At 40.4% G+C, this 19783-nt stretch overlaps 2 protein-coding genes across 2 annotated transcripts; one reads left to right on the forward strand and one right to left on the reverse strand.

Annotated features, from left to right (window-relative positions):
- Positions 1-182: 182 nt before the first annotated feature.
- LOC121961465 (high affinity choline transporter 1-like) lies at positions 183-11239 on the reverse strand. The gene is made up of 8 exons (XM_042511459.2): positions 7395-11239; positions 6420-6533; positions 6029-6184; positions 4913-5061; positions 3783-3926; positions 3537-3690; positions 2209-2426; positions 183-1010 (listed from the first exon to the last, which is right to left on the reverse strand). Exons 1-8 carry the CDS (start codon positions 7576-7578, stop codon positions 510-512), a joined length of 1620 nt encoding a protein of 539 aa, XP_042367393.1. The 5' UTR covers positions 7579-11239; the 3' UTR covers positions 183-509.
- A 1813-nt stretch (positions 11240-13052) lies between these two features.
- LOC148185888 (uncharacterized) lies at positions 13053-19686 on the forward strand. The gene is made up of 3 exons (XM_088072398.1): positions 13053-14256; positions 15803-17446; positions 18073-19686. The coding sequence occupies exons 1-3, from the start codon at positions 13074-13076 to the stop codon at positions 19257-19259; spliced, it is 4014 nt and encodes a 1337-aa protein (XP_087928524.1). The 5' UTR covers positions 13053-13073; the 3' UTR covers positions 19260-19686.
- Positions 19687-19783: the final 97 nt, after the last annotated feature.

Raw genomic sequence — 19783 nt, forward strand, 5'->3', positions numbered from 1 at the left:
TTAATTTGATTAATTTTCATTTCATTTTAGGCTCACTATGACAAAAAAACTTTTCTTGCCATTATTCAGCATCATATCTCGGGAACAAAAAGGGAGACATTTGGTCAGATACTTTTGGGTGTGCAGCTTGAAACTGTAATTGTAAAGATCTTCTGTGTTGCCGGGAGGAAGATGTGTGTGGGAAGCGTCAGTGTTTTAGAATTTATAGCTTCTTTGCAGTTTCACCAGTATTTGAAGCATTGTCAGCTGTCTTGGATTCATATGAGTCTTGAGAGCAAGGATGTAAACAGTAACTTGACTGGTTTGGCAGAGGCATAGAACTGCGAGGCCGTACTTCTCATGTAATCTGTGGGTTATGATAAGGTATAATAGGTGAGTTATATGTGTTTGGTTGGTTGGCTGGTTGGTTGACAGAAGTGTGTATAGTACCCGCTGTGGTGGTTGTGGTTTAAAATGGTCCGCACCAATCAAACTGTAAGGATTGTAGCTGAGAGCATAAATGTGTCTGTTCAACCTTCCGTCTCCTTTTCATCCGCATCAGTTTGGACCGGTGCCATGTAATGTGTGTTCGTGTCAGTTTCAGAATCATTTATTCTTTTCAGCAACCCCTTCTCAGACAGCCACACAGCAAGGCGTGAAACTAGTAAAATAGTCCCGCTGGTGATGAGCATGATGGCAGTACGAAAAGGAAACAAGCGGTATAGGTGACCGTCCTCCTGTATCTGGTCCCACGGCAGGGGCAGCACATCAGGAAGGCCTAGTAAGGGTTCCCCAACCAGAACTCTCAGCAGTATTGCCAACACAAAGCCAGAGCAGGCCCCATAGTGGTTCACCCACTGAGACAAGTAGAAGATGCATATCACCTGGGGAGTCATCATTGAATACAAGACATCTGCGCTGAGGATCCACAACAAGTAAATGGAAGTTGATATCATGGCCAGGCCTGCTCCCATCATTCCACACAGGAGCACTGACACTTTAACCACCACAAGTATCAATGTTTCTGATGCCTGAAATCAAGGAAATATTCAATTTAATTTTATTGAACAAAAAACGGGATCACACTATTGATTTTTGAGGTTATACTACTCTAAATTGTGAGTGACTTAACTCTAACAAGACAAGGTCAAAACCTAGTATATGGCTGGACTGTGTATGACAAGCCCATAGTCTGTATGTGAAGATGCATGACATGCCCCCAGTTACCCCCACTATGCTGAGGTGAGATTAAAATATCCAAGATACAGGTGTTGCCATATTGCAAGGGTTATGTTATTTAGAGCTGTGCATTAGTGATATCCGTGGTGGGCGAGTTCTAGACAAAACAACTGTATGACCAATCGCGAACAGCTCCATTGAATGCGAGCGCATGGATTGGCTGTCACAGCTGTCAATCATGGCGGAAAAGCCCCCTTTTATATAATTAAATAACTCAATAAAACCAAACTTAAAAACAAACACACACATGTGATGAGAACTACCCTCAGACACAGAAACCGTCTTTGGGAAAAATATATTTGGTGTTCACTTTGAGTTTTTAGTTTGGCCTGTGTCCATTCAGTAACATAGAGGGGCGGGCTTTATGACCTATACTGCAGACAGACATCGGGGGGGGATGGAGATTGAATAGTTAAACTTTGGGGGAGCTGTCTTGTTGTCATCTTTATATACAGTCTATGGACAAGCCAGAGGGGTTTTAATTTGAAATGAGGACCTTTTATTTGAAACAGGAAGTGGCTGGCGTAAACCCATTAAGAGACTTTGCTTTGCCTTGAATTTAGCCAGCCCTGCTGTTGAAGTCCAGCTCTAACATTTACATTTCCTAATCCTAAAATCGAGAACAGAACAATTTTTGAGATTTAGCCACCAAATGTGTGCAAAACAAATGGCATTCCCATCAGCCTCAGCTGCACGTTGTGTTTTGTGCTAATTAGCAAACATTGGCTAACATTCTAAACTAAAAATGTAACATGGCACACACTGATTATCAACATGTTAGCATCCAGTCCAACATGAACATTGCTGTGCCTAAATATACTCTCACAGAGCTGCTAACTCATGACCATGCTGATGATTGAATTCTTGAAATGATTATTAGAATAGCTGCATATTTGTTTCTAGGAATAATGTATTAAAATGCAATCTAGCCCCCCTACCACCACCACAAAAAAAAAAAGATATATGAGCAGTTGTCATGTGTGATGTTACCCTTTTATAGATGATGTTCTTGAAGATATTTCGGCTCAGTTGGGAGGCAGCAGCGAGAAGTGTAGAGTCAGCTGATGACATCACAGCAGCAGCAAGAGCTCCTATACCAACCAGTGAGATGTAGAAAGGGCAAAGATGCTGAAGGGCAATTGGCAAGATCAAACCAGCTTTGCCCTGTTCATATGGGCTCGGCGAACCGTAGGTGGTCTGGTTCCAGTCTGACAGACATCAAGCACAAGTCATTAAAACAAACCTCTGACCTGCAGAATGCGTAGAAAACAGCAGACGTAGAAAAGGGGTCTGAATAGTCCAGGTCAGGTCTCTCTGAACCTCCCTTGTGTTTTGTGTTATCCACCGGAGGCATTAAGTTTTGGGGTTGTCCGTCCGACCATCGTTCTGTCCTATTCTCATGAATGTGGTATCTCAAGAACACCTTGAGGGATTTTTTTTTCTCAAATTTGGCCCAAATGTTCACTTGGACTCAAGAATGAACTAATTACATTTTACTGGGCAAAGGTGAAGGTCACTGTAACTTGCGTCCATCTCATTCAGAATGAATGCAGTATCTCAAGAAGGCCTTTGGAGAGTTTTCTCAAATTTTGCACAAACTTACACTTGGACTAAAGAGTGAACATATTAGTGTTTGGTGGTAAAAGGTCAAGGTCACTGTGACCTAACAAAACGTGTTTTTAGCCATAATTCAAGAATGCATACACTAATTATGACATAATCTCACACAAATGTTTAATAGGATATAATGATGAAGTGATGGCATTTAATATTGAAAATGTCAGAGGTCAGCTTCACTGTGGCGTCATAATGTCTTGCAAAAAACACTTTTCTCGCCATTACTCAAAGTCTAATTCAGGAACAGAAGCGGGTATATTTGGTCAGATACTGAATTAGTGACACTAACCTCGGGTGCCCCCCTTGATACTGTGCCGGTGCTATGGATCGATGTGTGTGAAGCATCCATGTTTTCACAAACATGAGTGCAAACTTTGAATGCAACTCAACTGATTTTATGGAGGTCTACAACCGTGACGTGGTAATTCTAGTTTTGTTACATATGTAGTATTAAAAAAAGGCATTCAGCCCAAAGGGGGAGGGGTTTAAAGAAGTGATTGAGACAGTCGTGTCGTCCCTGAAATGCATGTTGCCCCACTGCAGATTTGCCCGGTGGCCAGTCCACCCTTGGTTTGTGCGATATTTTTTTTAAATAACTGCACAATTCTAACACAATAGGCTCCTTTTAACCTAGATTTCTACCTTAAGTACTACAGATTTGTGTACTCAGAAATAGCAAAGACAATGAAAAAAGACTGTACTGGTAGATGCTGCTACTGCTCCTATGATGAGTGATGGGATGGCAAGGATTGGGCAAAATACTGCTCCAACATAGCAGGTGATCTTAGCTTGGGCATCAGTGGCTGTGGACAGGACTCTCTGGTAGAAAGCCTGGTAGCAGAGCCCTCCAATGGCCTTGGAGAGAAATGAATACAGGATTTTTAGGGGATTTTAGTGACATTGCCTTTATATAATATGGTTTGGGGGGTGTTACAGGTGTCCGTTACCATTAGCAATAAGTCATCTACCCAGCGTCCGGCATCTTTTAGCTCCAGTTTGCCAATCCATGGCTCCTGATGCAGCTTGGTTAGTGCAGCAACAGTGATGTTTGCAGAGGAGGGACTTGACAGGATAAAAGGTACACAGAGCCACTGAAACAAGAAGGACAACAGGAGACAGAGTTACAAATACAGTATAGAAGTCCTTCATAGCTAGGGTCCCATAATTTTCAAGAAGCAGAAAACATGGACGGAATTGTTTAAAATAGAATCAGCTGTAAAACACAGTATATTGTGGAATTCGCTGAATTATGAATGCGATTTATTTGTTTTCTTACCAATATAAGCATTTTTTCACTGCACCTACGTTAAATGAACTGAAAAAAACATTGCTGCTTTGTTTTGGTGTCATTTACTGGCATGATGCTTTCGTTTTCCACTCTCTCAGAATGGCATTGAGGTCTCTTTCGTCCAGAGGCAGCATCTGATAATTCTGCATTAAACTAGACCTCACTCACATCTCTGTGGTCAAACTGGCAGCTGCCGCTAAAGCTCGTGTGCACCCATGCACCTTTAAGCCCATTCTGACCTGTAGACTAAATGCAATGAAATACTTTTCAGAATAAGATTGTAAATACATAAATGTAATTAAGATTAATTGGATTAACTGTATAACACATTACCTGTGTCCCTTATAAATGAAGAAATCCCACTAATTTGTGAGGAACTTTTTAAAATTATTGAAAAGAATACAACAAAGTGTAATGTTGTTTTACATCAAGTTAATTTATATTCATTAAATTTGGAATATTATCTGACTGAATTGTTGAAATTTGATTCATCCACCACATGGTTAGACTCTGTCTAATGACAAAAATGTGCTTAAATTGTAAAACATAGAATTCAGAAAAAAACAATATAGACAGAATATGGAACAATTAAAACAGATTTCTAAGGGCCCTACATAGCTCTATAAATAAAAATACTACTCACATTGACAGAGGTACACCTGCCAATGTATCATGTAAACATAAGTAGGGTTAGCTGTATTTAAAATATAAATTATTAAAATTTGGCTGCCAGACTTAAGAATTGTGTATGAATTGCCTTGAATTTTTTTAAAAATGTAATGTTCATACCAAGCCGCCAAACATAAAGCAGAGCTGGATGACGTCAGTATAGGCCACAGAGTACAGTCCTCCCATTAACGTGTAAATAATTGCCACAGCAGCAGAGATGCCCACAGCCAGAGACGAGGACATATCGATGACTACGCTTACCGTTCCTCCTGTAATCACAAGCATATTTTCAAAAAATGGCAGACACAGCTTTCGCAAAAAATTAAATCAGGTGCTAAAGCAACAAACTAAAATTGATGCCATTTAGTTTTTACTGTTTTAAAATGATTATTTAGCACCTTGTAGGTCAGTTCAAAAGCATGACAGTGGTGTTGCCAGTAAACAGCACTTAAAGCTCCACTGTAAGAAGCATATTCAAATACCGAACTGATTCAAAATGTGACATTGTTTATTTATTTTGCTGTGTTCCTTTAATGTATTTCATCAGTCATATGCAGTGGTACTGTGACATATTTCTTCCCCATTAGCACCAGTGCAATCATTTTTAACGCCACTATGCTGGCAATAGGCTGTCTGCCTGCCCCATTCTCATGAACACGATATCTCAAGAACGCCTTGTAGAATTTCTTCAAATTTGGCACAAACGTCCACTATGAGTCACGCAAGAATAATTCAAATAATAATTCAAAAATTGTCTAAACATTGCACACAGATATCTCATAGGATAATTTGATGAAGTAACTACATTTTATGTTTTATGTAACATTCAACTTGACTGTGAGATCATAATGTTCTGCAAAACACTTTTCTGGTCATTTTTCAATGCCATCCTGAAATGGTGACACTAATCTTGGATGTTCACCTTGAAACTGTGCTGATTGTATAGATCTTTCGTTCTGGTGGGGGGAAGATGATTGTGAAGCATCCGTGTTTTCACACACTGCAACCACAACTTGACATGTTTGCAGAGGCATAGAAACACAAGACTGTAATTGTAGTTTTTCTGTGTATTTCTTTCGTGTATTTCATCTGTCCTCTGCAGTGGTACTGCAAATGGTAAAATACTATTTACACAGAAGCAAACATTTTATCAGTGTATAATTGTGATGTAAAAACAAAATGTACACTTGAGATTTACTGGTTGATTTCTCAAGGAATTTGTTGTTTCTGACTCACCCAGTGAACCAAGAACACATGCTATCCACAAGATATCACCTACGAGAGCGGGAATGAAAAGAACGGCAGCCACAGTGTTGCCATATTTTTTCTGAAATGGGTCCATGAGCGTGACATAGTTCTTAGAGCGAATAGGTTTGACAAGGAAGAGTGCACCTGTAGTTACACAAACAGAAAAAAAACTTTGAACATTTACTTAATTTTTAACAAATTATCACTCTGACATATCCGTTACCAGTAATGTCCTTCTTTTTTCGTCAGTGAATGTATAGAAGTGGAAAATAATTGAATTGTAATATTTTTGTCAAATAATTATTTCTGTCTAATGATTATTGAGCAGTGTAAGGTTTCACTGTGTTGCATCTCAGCAGCCGTATTTGACTGCACTCACCTAAAATCATGTTTATGACGAAGGCAATGGTTCCAGTGGCCCACACCAAGCCCTTTGTTGGATTGTAAACCATTTCAGCATTACCCAAAATATAGCCTCCTCCCACCCATGTGGCTGCAAAACATCAGGACAAATACAAGCAATGAGAAAGAAATGGAATAAAACTAGGTCCACCTATTGTAAATTGATCGTATTAAATGTACTAGTGCACTGTCTATTCAAAACATGCTTGTTGAGGATGAGCTGATTGCTCAGCCTGTGGTGTTAGTATAGAAAAGAAATATTTTATTAATCCCGTGAGGGAAATTGTTTTGTTGCTGCTGCAACAATTATAAAAATAAAAACAATTATAAAAAATATTGCTGCTTGCAGCGCTCTCAAGAACCACTCATACAAACTTCACAATTGACACAGAACTTCCTCGGGTCTTGAGCAACACACCTGGGCTCCATACAGTCAAGGATTTATTCTTATGTTTAAATATGATAAGTATTAAATTATGTTACTATTCAAACTCATTATACCCCAAAATTACTCACAAAAGTCTGCAAAGCACTTAAAAAATATGCAACTCAGCAGTATACTTCTTACTTACTCAGGACATTTGTAAAGAAAAAACATTGTATGACAACATTTGCTTGACTCAGATTTTACTTACAAAATATAAGTTTTAAAAAATGCATTGTTATTCATTTAGCATTATAATTGAATTGAAAGCGTTCAAATCACACCCAATTTGATGCTACAGGTCCTTGGCTCCCCAACAATAGACACACCAACTGTGAAGTTCATTGGGGGTACAGCTGTCAAGATATGCAAAGGACACACACACACACACACTCCCACGTACACACAGATTCCTCACTTTATAGTCAGACAATTTAAAGGAAATGCCCTTGAATTAAATGCTGGTATAAACATTTTAGGCACCAATGATTGATTGTTACTCTGTGATATTTTGTTGTAATTTTTTACCTGTCATAGTAAAGATGCTGACACAGATGTTAAGGTTCCGCCCTCCAACCATTGTCACTTCACTACGGTTCCCGGTGCACTTTTTCTCTTCACGTTTGGACTTCCTGGATGCCCAGATACCTGTGCCCAGTACGATCATGTAAAACAATCCCATGGACAGCAGTCCTGGCCAATTTAGCGCCATCCTCAGTGTCTGTGTGGAACGACAAACAAAAATTAGTATCCCATTTTATCAAACGCTGTACCTTGAGCAATCTTTGCTTGCAGCCAGAAAGTATTGTCATATATATATAAGTATACATTTCACTTGACATCTAGGGTTTACATCACTTAACAAATTTGCATTATGTGTTTATAGGATTTGCAGCTCATGAAAACTGCTTTGTGCTAGTTTCATAGTATGTGGTTATACTGATAATATGGGCGATGTCGTAAAAGTTTAAGGACACAAACTGTTTTCCACAGCATGTCTTGGCTCTGAAAAAAAAAATAGTGGTTTCTATTGAAAGAATCTTTGCTTTTTAAAAGTCACCTTCTTAGCTCAGCTTGTTTAAAATCTCAACAGAGGTAATACAAAAAAAGTACCAGATACTATTCACAACTTTTACTGATGGAACACAAAAAATAGTTAGTCGAGCTAAGTAGAGCTGTGCCGATCATGCAGTGGAAATGTGGCACTGGATGGTAAATATTCATTTACTAATCAATTCATCAAAACTTGCAAACGAACAAAAAAAGCAGATTATGATCTCTCAAAGTGAAATATTTAAACCTAAACATATTCTGTTTAATATTATAAGGAAAAGGGTAAATACTCACTTTCAAGACGCTGTAACCAATTGTTGGGATTTTTGGTGAAAAAAGGAGTCAAATGATTTTCAAAATAGTTGCCAATTATTTTTTCACTGCTTGAGTATTGAGTTAAACTCTTGAATCCAGTCCTTTCTGTATAACCCAGGCTGGCCGAACCGTGGTAGAGTTACCCAAGTGAAGCCAAAAATAACCGCAGGAGGAAAACTGAAGTCAAAAGGGTGGAATACAGTGTACGTGACAATTTGTGGCAACACTGTGTCAATATTATTTCTACACATACCACCTGATCAAAACAGTTTACTTCCCACAGGTTGCTAAATGCCAGATAATGCAAGTTGACTATTCAGTACATTCATTACTGAAAATACCAAGCATTAAATATGGAAAGGAGGAACTTTAACCAGCTTAAACTGGTCAGATGCTTTGTGAATTTAGACGGTGGAATTTTGTAACCATTATGCATGAGCACAGTATATTTTTATTAGTAAAACAAACTGAACATTTAACAATACTGAACATTTTGAAAATATAACTATACTAACTAACTATATTATCCAAGAAGTGTGAAACCAGAAAATGTATATCTGCCATAAATTTTCTAGATGAATACACCTGCTGAGTCTTCGTCTCACTGGGTTCATTGTCATGAGAGTATTAGTCTGAACGTCCTTCATTAAAGGTTCTGTAGGCAACACTCAGAGCATTAATGAAGCAGCAAACAACTATTTCCTATAAAGAAGACATGGTGGAGTCATTCATAACATGTAAAAGTTCAGCTCTGTGAACCAGATGCACTACAATCTGTGAGACACTTCTCCTGGTTATCAAGATGACATTAATAACTAATTCTATCTGTCTTTAAAATACATTTAAATCCCTCCCTGCAATCCTATGAAGTCTTATCCGCCCAACAAACACACATATAACTGAATATAAGTTGATGTCATATCTCTGCAGGTGCTACTTTTGTGACTCAAATCTGACTCGAGTCCAACCTCTGGTTTTCAGTCCCTAAGCTTTAAAACAGTCGGCCTATAAGCTTTTGGTCTCTGTGGACTTTTAAAGAGCAGCTAAAAACCATCTGCTTGAACGGGTATTTATATATTGCTTGTGGTATTTTATGTTCAAGTTAACCCTTTGAGACCTGGGCATTTTGGCTTGATTTCTATCAAAAACAGGGAAAGAAGTTACAAGTTAAGAATTACAATTAAATTGCCTGACATTTTGCAAAAGTAAATACATTTTTTAAATAGACAAAGGTAATTATTTTGATCTTTAAAAAAAGTTAATAACAATATAATATTAAGTATAGTTTTCTGGACATTTTATTCCTATTTTTAAATAATTATAAATGTATAATAATTTCTCTCTCTTTTTTTAAACATATTTTTATGCCATTTTCATTTTCTGTCACCTTTTCCTATATTCTTGCAATTTGTTAGACATCTCTTGTCAAGTTGCTCATTGCCTTGTTAGCTATTTTTTCAAAAGAAATCAAACCAGGTATTTGGGGTTTAAATTCCTGTGAAGGGTGTCTGAATGCAGCACTAGAAATCTGATGTCGTTCCAGGTTTCAAAGAGTGACCTTATGTCTGTTCCCTTTGTATATTTTTGACAGATGTCTTATTTTTTTTTATTTATTAGACTTTATTTCTTTGACTGTGAAGCATTGTAACCACTGTCTATGAAAAGTGCTCTATAATTAAGTTTTGCTAGCTTGGTTGCAGAGGTTTAACTTGCTTATTTAGTCATGAATGTTCAATGTTGTAGAGAAATATTTGAGATGTGAAGCCTAGTTCTCAAAGGTGAGGTGAGGTGCACAACGTTCAAAGACATCACTTACATGCACACAATTTAAACAAAACATAACTAATTATGATTACACTCATTATAAGTCTGTCATTCCTAACATGTCCTGACACAAACTCTAAATTCTCTGCACTTTCTGAGGCACCGAGAGGCTAAAGTGAGATCAGCCATCTGTGATCTTCAGTCACAAAAGTCACTGGAAGACTCTCCGGTAGCTTTGCGGGTTTCCTAGTAACCACTACTGACTTGTAACTAGACCTCGAGCAACAAAAAGTGACTTTGAGGATCAGGTTCTGCTGTAAACAAACACTGTTTGATGACGCTGCTTCATTGTTTATGTGCAGATGAAACATTGCTGCACTGTTACGTGCAGTCTCCTGGAATTTTCATCTCCTTTAACCTGACAGGTGATTTAAGCGGACAGCAGAAACATCATGGGACTTCTGGGTGCTTTCCTCTGTGCACAGCACAGTGTCATGGGAAGAAAGGACACACACATGACTGATGAAAAAGGCTGGACAGAAGGAGGCACATTTTCCTGAGCAACATTTAAGTGGACTCAGTGAAAATGATTGCTTTTCGTAGCCAGAAAAATGCATGGACTGGATATCTGGTAAGATTCCAAGCCAAAAAAAGGTAAATGATGGGACAGAAAAAAACAGAGTGCTATAGTTTAAGCACTAACTTCATTTAAGTTTTGTAGCAACAAAACATGGATGACCTCCCAGTTAGGCACCCTGGACCATTTTACATGAAGATCACCCTGTCGTGTAAAACCTGGGACTTCTACCCCAAACTGTTGCTGCTGCTGCTGCTGCTGGAGAACGTGAAGCACAATCAAAGTTTAATGCAACATTGTCCTTTAAAGGCAGAAGATGGCGGGTTTCCCAACTTCACATCTGAAGCAGGATCCTATTTCTTTTTTAAGATGCCCATCCCTGCAACCCTGGGACATAATCGGCAACACCAGGTGAGATCAGCATTGAACAAAAATAAAAGAGAAGTCTTCCAAGAAACACTGCTGGTGCCAGATGTCATTATGTCAGAAATATGTTGGACTCTTATGTCAGAAAGATGATGAACTTAGGTTGGAATCAAAATGGGTTTGAGGATATTTTAAATGTGTAACGATGTTAGAATTTCTCATTGTATAGCTGTTAGCATTTTGGCATTTTGCAGGTGTTGGGTTTGTTCTCCAAACATTATGAATAAATGCTACCTAAAACACCTTTCGTGTCTGCATGGTACGCTTCTGGACAGCGTCAGTTGAGAACAAGGCCGGACAGAACCATTTGCAGTGTTACATGTGGATGGACAGACAGATGGTAGGCACTTGCCGCTGCAGCATGACACGCAAAAGGTCGGCAGCAGTTGAGAACGTGGCTGGGTGGAACCTGTCACGTCTACGTGACAGACGACAGGCCACAGTCAGGATGAAACACTGCCAGTCATGACTTATTATAATAAGTACGGAGGTCCCCATGGGTTGGCGGGGGGACAGTGGATGGATGGCTTATTATGAATTACATTGTCATATTTGGAATATCTTTAATTAGTGGGCATATTATGTGGTTCACCTCATTTTTTAATGTAATATTGTTATGCTTTGAACTTGGAAAAATGTGCCCAGGATGCAGAAACCCAGGTCATAAACTCACTGTAAAGCCGCCTGCGGGCTTAGTTTTTGACTTCCATTATAAGATATACAGACTGTATTGGTATAATTTGTTTTTCTTGAGACATGGTGTTTGGGGCCATTTTTGGGATGGTTTAGTCAAAGATCTAGGACTTTTTTATCATTTTGGTTGCAAATTTGTTAAAATCCATATTAGTAAGCACTTTAATCCATCTATCTGACAGCTGTGACTAATCAGTCGCTGATTAAACAGCATCATTACTATACAGGTGTGGCTTGGGAGGGTCACCATTAAAGGCAACTCTAAAATGTGAAGTTTTATCACACACAATGCCACAGATGTTGCAGGTTTTGAGAGAGTGTGTCACTGGCCTGCTGACTGCAGAAATGTCCACCAGAGCTGTTACATGTTAACTGAATATTTATTTGACAGCCGTAAGTGGCTCCAATGTTGTTTCTGTGTATCAACTGTGTATCTGTGTAACAACTAATATATGTTTTACTTCTCCCCACAGCTATCGCAGGCTTATGGAAACAGGACTTTGCCTCACTGGATGGTGTTTAGACAACAGAGTAGCAGTCTAGAGGGCCTGGCTCTGACTGATGACTGTGGGACATACCACCTTAAAGTGTCTGTTAGTGGAGAGCAGTGTGCTGCCTACTTCACCCTGCACATCCTAAACCCAACAGTGACTGACAAGGACCAAGCAAGGTAAGTGTTTTGTATTTTGAGTACCCCAAGTACTTGCACAGGTGATTATGGTATCTAAAGATGGGTCGCTCTGAGTCAAAGGCTGTGTCCTCCATATCTGGTCCCTTCTGGCTCCAAAAACTCAAGACAGCAACTACCAAATTTCTGAACTGAAGCCTCAAAACAGGAGTCCACAAACCAATGGGTGACACTGCGGTAGCTACGTCCATTATTTGTACAGTCTATGCTCCTCCATTACCATCTAGTACGCTGCTTCCACAGCCAAGGACCAGGGCAGACTGCAGCCTATCATTTGCTCTGCTGAGAGGGTGATTGGCTTAAAATTTACATCCCTCCTTGACCCTGAGGCAGGCAGGAAACCCTCCCACCCCAGACATTAACTCACTCCCCTCTGGCAGAAGGCTGCAGTTCATCAGGACCAAAAACTCACACCACAAAAACAGTTTCTATCCTGATGGCAGGGGGCCTTATCAACAAAGCCCCAGGACCCCCACTGCCAATGACACTGTTCATATGCGATATATTAATGCACATCTCAGCCTGTTTTCTCTGTACATTGAACATATTGTTCTATTGTGAACTTTTGCAAATCCTACATAAACAGCTCTCCTCTTCTACATTCAACATTTATCCTTTAAAAAGAATGAAAATCAGATTTTGCTTCGTCTCTGTGTCTTACAGAGATACTTTGTCCTGCTCTGAGGGGGAGATGACCATCTGGGCTAACCTTCTACTTCAGTTGAACCCCACAACTCTTGATGCCAGCCAGCGTATCCGTTTGGTCAGCATCACTGCTGACTACCTGCACCTGCCACTGGGCTTTGTCTACCTGTTTTCAAGAAGAAAATCGATCATAGAACAACAAGAGAAGCTCAGAGTTTGTCAGCAAGGTGGGAAACAAGATGCTCCAGGAGATGTTGCAGAGCTTCTGTGGCCTGTTGGTTGTCAAAGAGAAGGACGACAATCTGATTTAGCCACGGTGCTGGACTACAGTGTGAGGACAGGAGGGTTGGCCAGGTTGCTGGAAGCTCCTGTTGTGGGATGGAAGGTGCTTTGTGGAACCAGAAGGGACCGACATAACAGAGACTTGCAGAGGCTAAAATTCACACCTACTCCAAATATGATAGTCCCTCCTCCAACTCAAGTCCATCAGACTTTGAAACCAGAGCGTTCACACATACGTTCCCTGCCTTCGACCAAGCCCGAACCAAGCTTGCTGAGCGTCTTGATGCTTGTTAACCAGATAGAGACAAGGCCGGCGCCGACACACACAGAGGATGCAACTGAAGGTACGAATCATTACATGCAACAATTACAGCTGTCCCCCAGTTCGCTTTTCTCCATAGGGCAGACCACCTTGTACCCATACAGCGAACAGGTCAATGCTGTCTTGGAGCATCAAGTGTTCACTGGAAAAATTATTTTGACAAGTTTGCACACATCTGTATGTGTGGACTTTGGCTGCAATTCTCCAAAGCAGGAGCAACATAAAGCTATCAATCAAGCTGCCTCAAGGACAAAACCTCTTTTAGAAGTGACTGGCTGGCGTGAGAAAATATCAGAAGTTACATCACGAAGTATCTCTGGAAGTTTCACATTTCTTTTACCCTTTTTGCCTGAGTATATGTCCACAGTCAGAACTTTTGTTGCAGCTGGCACCACTCTCTCAACACTGTTAGCATCATCCGCACTGCACAGTGTTTACCCCGCAGTGCCTCTGACCTCAGCCTCTTACGGTGTCACTTCCACTCTGACACACGAGGCAGCAGACAGAAAATCACTCACCACTGGTCTGACCCTCCGACCCCACCAGAAGGAAACCCCCCTCTGGACTGGGTCTTATAGAGCCGGCCTCACTGACTCAGAGAGCCAGTCCACAGTGAGCTCACTGGGTAAGTCTGCTGCTGTTCACTTCTATATGACTGTATGGGATTGTTGTGGGTGCCTCGTCATTCCAGTCATACACTATAAAGACTTGACCCTGTTTGAAAAAGAGGCCCACCGCTGAATGGCAGTCAGTGAATGGAAGAACATATGGGCTAATGTAGTGCAGGAAATATGAGAAGCATGAATGACATGGAAAACAAATGACCATGTTAGAGCTGGATATTATGTTGAGATTCAGAGGAAATACATCATGAATTAAAAATCAAGTGGATTTAAAAAAACAAACACACAAAAGTAAACCCATTAACTTGTATTTTGGACACATGGAGACAGCAGAAACAAAATGCACATCCCACATGCACAACAGTCAGACCTACACTATAGCGTGACATGCACCTCCCCAGAAATGTAACTACTCATCATGTCGACACAGACCAAGGATTTTCCACACGTTTATTTTAGCGCTGATTAGGTTTTTTTAATCATCCTAAATCACAGAATTTCAGTAGTTAATGGTGGTTAATTGCATGTTGTCAAATAAATTAGTTTGCATTACAAAACACTTATGAAGTCCATATTGACAAGATAAAGCAATTCTTACTAGATTGACTTGATGAGGAATCAAATGACAGAAAAAAACTGCATGAGACTAGTATAAACCCACTTTCATTTAGATACCTGGAGGTCAGACGTCAAAGGAAATAAACATGCTGTTTTTCCATCGCCAAATTTTAGCCAAAATTCAGAGCATTATTCAGCCCCATTCCTGAGAAGCTGTGATATTCCTGGATTCCTCAAGTATCATTACTTTAGCTTTAAAACTCAGCGTTGTACAGTCTCTTAAAAACAGGAATGTCAGCCAGCAATTAATGTGATTTTTTTTAAAAATTCAGTTATCCAGCCCACAACTCAAACTCCACAAATTGCTGCAGAGGGGAAAAAAAAAACATCAAGAAGAGTTTTGCCTGTGTTGCCAAAGCAGCACCACTTAATCACTGTTATTAAACGTCATAAAGATGACCAATTATTCATTCATAACACTCCTGTGGAACTGACTTTACAAAATGCTCCACAGGATAACATTAAACTATCACTAACAGGGAGATTAATGTAAATTTAAATCATGATGAGTTCATCTCTCAGATAATTTTAGACTGACTTTATGATTGCGTAATTGATTGACATTTTACCAAAAGCCAAATAATAACACAATGAGTGAAACTTCAAACAGCCTAAAAACATTTTTTTCTGTCTCTCAACTTAAATTTAATCAGCTTCTCACGATATCACCTGCAGCTGTCTTAGATAAAACTCTGTGTATGCCCAGTCTGAAGGATGCGTGAGGTGCACACATTCCTCCTTTATAAATACCAGTTTATGTGCAGGAAAAGGAATGCATGTGGTTTTTGTGCCTACATATCTTTTATGCATGTAGGTGGGGAAAAAAGGCAAACAAAATTGATAGCTGTGTTTAAACTGAATTTTTATAGCATTTTTGGAGACTGGTACTTTTTTATATTGTGCTGAACTGTTGCGTTTTCTTTTTCACAGGTCACATAATTTATAATCCAGGACCTATTAAGGACCACACTGACACACTTTATAATCTTCCATCTGCTTCTCATCCACCTCCAACAGAGAATGACATGCATGTGCCACTACTGAACTCCACATCAAAGAGGCAACACTCACTGCCACCATCGAACAAAACATCGTCTACTTGGCTGTTTCCCGATGTGTCACCACCCTCAAATTTAATGACAGAACGAATTTCAATTACTCAGCACTCCTATGCAGTCAAACATCTGTCTTCAGTTCTGAATCAGGATCTAAAGTCTAAGCTGAATGTAACAACTCAGGGTGCATCAGCGACCACATTACCGGGTCAGCTGACACTGTCTGGACAAACTGAATTGGAGTCTTCGCTCTCGACGACCTTGTTTGAGTCCTCAGTGGCGACGTTTACTCCAGCTTTACCTTCAGAGCTCAGCTTTTTTAGTGAACAACGTGAGATACCCAGTATTACAAATCCAGTATTTACAGGAGAGTCTGTAAAACTGGCATCGTCATTCATGATGCCACTTCTGCTAACATTCTCCAAATCTTTGCTACCTGATTTTGCCGTCTCCTCTTTGCAAGATAATATTGAACGCCCAGATGTATCGAACTTAACGTTGATATCAGACACAGGACTATATTTGTTACACTCAGACATTTCATTCATGTCCCTGCAACCAACATCTCTTCAAATGAGCCGTTCTTTAACTAAAATCCATTCTGTCGCATTATCTACATTCAAGTACGAGCCCTTTCAAGAACAGCCATCTGATTCAGCCCATGAGAGTGTGCAACAAGCACTCCAAACACTGCAGCTTGGGGAGTCTCTGCAAATTGATTCGTTTCACCCCATGTCCGTAGTCACTGGAACATCTACAGCCATGAATTTAAACACAGCAGCAGGACCAAGTGTGACCTTTCCACTTCCTCTTTCAGCATCTCAGCACACTCAACCAGTGTCTGATCCAACTGCTCCCTCTACTGTTCAGGAGCTGTACGCTACATCCTTCATTCATCAGATGCACAGTCTTGATCCTTCATTCCCGTTATGTGGCCAGTCTGTGACGCAGGATCATGTTAGTGGATGTACCGCACAAATCAAAAGTACCAATATAGAGAACACAGAGAAGCATGTTCTGGATTCACAAGATAAGACTGCTTTTTTGTCACAGTTCTTTATGTTTGATTCAGGTGGATATTTCTTTTCAACCCAGACATCCAGGAAATACCTGTCAATGCATCCCTTTCCCTCAGTTTTAAGTGAACTAGCAAGCAGTGAATTTATGTCTTTGTTGTTGGTGTCAATGACGCACCTGTATGCCACCATGGAAATAGACCACACAACAGCTACTACACAAATGGACATTTCACTCACTCTTCCTGCTCTGGAGGGATTCTCGGTGATCATATACACATCATATGCACTGGACACATTTGCCCTCATTCGGCAATCATCTGCTACAGACAGCTGTGAACCAATCACAAAAGGACGTCTCACATGGATGATTCGGAGCACGTACTTGAGTCAACTTTATGGCACGTCAACTGCATTTTTACCATCGTCACAGGCTGGAGGCTTTTCCTCATGTAGAAGAGAGAGCTCAGTCCATTCAACATTTTCCTCAGCATCCATCTCAAGTGAGTACCATCAACGGCACTGTTACCACGGAGCAAGGAACTTTATGTGGATACATATATTCAGAAATACATTAACCCACTTATTCCTAAAAGACTATATTTAGTATGATAAGAAAAATGCAACAAATTTGTTGTAATTGGATGTAAGTTTTGAAATCTGGTACAGACATGATTTGGGACTAATATTTAACAGTACAACATAGAAAATTTAAAAACATATTTAATCAATAGTCAAAATCAGGATTTTTTTTCTCTTTCTGAACAAGCTTTTTGTTGTGTAATATTTAATCTTTGGTCAAATGGGACTACTGTTTTTTTTCCCCAAAAATATAATTAAGTCAAATTAATGAATTATGTTCAATTAAATTTAATTTAAAAAAAAATTTACATAATTAATGAAATAAATACTATTGGTCTAAAACTCTGCAAGGTTTCTTCTACATTTCACATTGAATTTGCTTTCGCAAATGAACATTTAATTTCTACATGTACAAATTCATCTAAAAAAGAAATACAAATAAATTAATAATGATAATAATAAAACATTATTTACATATTTGTTTGTTCACAGACATGTATATTCAATATTTCTGTGCCATACTTTATTGATTTATTTTATGTTTCAGGCACCTTGAATCTTCCACCCAAAGTGATGCAGTCTATTCCAGCACTAACAGCCACTGTTGGCTTCCCCTTCCACTTCTCAATCCCACCCAAAACCTTCATAGACCCAGAAGACGGTGATGCACACACTCTTTCCCTGGAGATCAGGTTGATTGACGGGCCTCCCGTCAGTGTTGGCACCTGGCTGTCACTGGATGGTCTGGAGCTTCACGGTGTCCCTCTGGAGGTGGACCTGCAGTTTGCTCCTCAGCACCTCCTCCTGGCAGCTCAGGACAGACAGGGCCTGAGCACATGGCTGCCTCTGACCCTTGATCTCCGTCGTAGTGCTGCAGACCCCTGTCACATCTTCACCCTGACAGCTCAACGCAGCCTGCACTCGGTTCTCCGTCAGCGCCGCAGGGTGGAACTGCTGCTGAGAAAACTGTCCCGCTTCTTTAACAGCTCCAGCAGCCGCCACCTATCTGTTGTTTCCATGAGGCCCGGGTCCACTGTGGTGTCCTGGTACAACTACAGCTTGTGCGGGGCAGGACATACTAGAGTTAAACGCTGCCGTGTTGATCAGATTCAGAGCATGTGGCAGGCGATGACAGCTGCAGATGGATCAGTCAGCCCTGCCTTCAGGGAGGTAATGCTGCCAGAGTTCCCCATCACTAAAGTTGGACCGGTGAGCTTCAGACGAGACTGTTTCTCCACTACTTCTACCCCCGCATTTGATGGATCTTCTCCTGCTGTCCACACAACCCCAACTCCAAATTTAGGCACCAACACTTCCCTCAGTCCCACCTCCAATACCTGTGTCTCTAAATCTCCAGCCATCACCACCTCCTCGCAACAGATCACCGACTATGAGTGGATGGCCGGCATGTTTACAGCCCTCCTCGTCGTCTGCCTTCTCATCCTGATCGTCCTCCTCATTGCTGTAGTTCTTTATTTCTGCAGAGGTCACAGCAGATCAAGAACTGTCGCTATTTGGCCTGCGAGCAGGGTGCTGTCACTTCACAGCAGCAATCTGAGAGCCATAAGACCGAGACGGCCTCCGCTATTCCAACCTGAACTGCCTCCACCACCGCTGAGACTGTGGATTAGCCTTTCACAAGACGATGAGGGGCAACCCCCATCGACACAAGAGCGAGGAACTAAAACAGCTGACAGGGCCTTACAGCCTCGTCCTCCCTTTTCAAGAATCTAATATCAAAAACATACATCATGTGTTAAGTGAACCTCAAAGTTACAGCCCCACAGAGGGAAAACATGTTCAGGATCATGACTCTTAACCCTTTAAAACACGGTTCAACATCAGTTTTCTTGGGCTGTGTTGAGACGCCTTTCACAAGCTATTTAACCCTGTAAAACGTTAGCAGATTGGTTTGAAGGTAATGGAAAAATTAGACAGAAATAATCCCTTTCAATCATCATTTATGACCCATTAGAAGGGTGGGGTTGTGTATTTTTCCAGAGACTGCCCTCTGCCTCTGTTTTCCTATTTTCTGTATTCTGGATATTGACGGGCGCGTACCCCCACTCTTTTTTAAAAGGCATTGAGCAGCTGCTAGACTGTAGGAAGCACGCATCCAATAAACACAGTTTACAAAAAATGCAAGAATAGTGAGGCGTGACACCAAATCATAGTGACTCTTGGGTTTCACTGGTGTTATAAACAGTAAGTGGCAATCCTGCATAGTATACCTTTAACTTTGAAACCCTTTGTGGTCC

Source organism: Plectropomus leopardus, chromosome 22 (assembly GCF_026936395.1).
Source record: "Plectropomus leopardus strain MGB_pleo_1.0 chromosome 22, ASM2693639v1, whole genome shotgun sequence".
Lineage (NCBI taxonomy): Eukaryota > Metazoa > Chordata > Actinopteri > Perciformes > Serranidae > Plectropomus > Plectropomus leopardus.

Coding starts and splice junctions, on each gene's coding strand:
- LOC121961465 (XM_042511459.2), bottom strand. CDS start 7,578: ATGGCGCTAAATTGGCCAGGACTGCTGTCCATGGGATTGTTTTACATG. Junction 6,534..7,394: donor CAGCATCTTTACTATGACAG/GTAAAAAATTAC, acceptor GATGTTTTGCAG/CCACATGGGTGGGAGGAGGC. Junction 2,427..3,536: donor AGCAGTAGCAGCATCTACCA/GTACAGTCTTTT, acceptor GATGTCTGTCAG/ACTGGAACCAGACCACCTAC.
- LOC148185888 (XM_088072398.1), top strand. CDS start 13,074: ATGACCATCTGGGCTAACCTTCTACTTCAGTTGAACCCCACAACTCTT. Junction 14,257..15,802: donor GTCCACAGTGAGCTCACTGG/GTAAGTCTGCTG, acceptor TCTTTTTCACAG/GTCACATAATTTATAATCCA. Junction 17,447..18,072: donor TTCCTCAGCATCCATCTCAA/GTGAGTACCATC, acceptor TTTATGTTTCAG/GCACCTTGAATCTTCCACCC.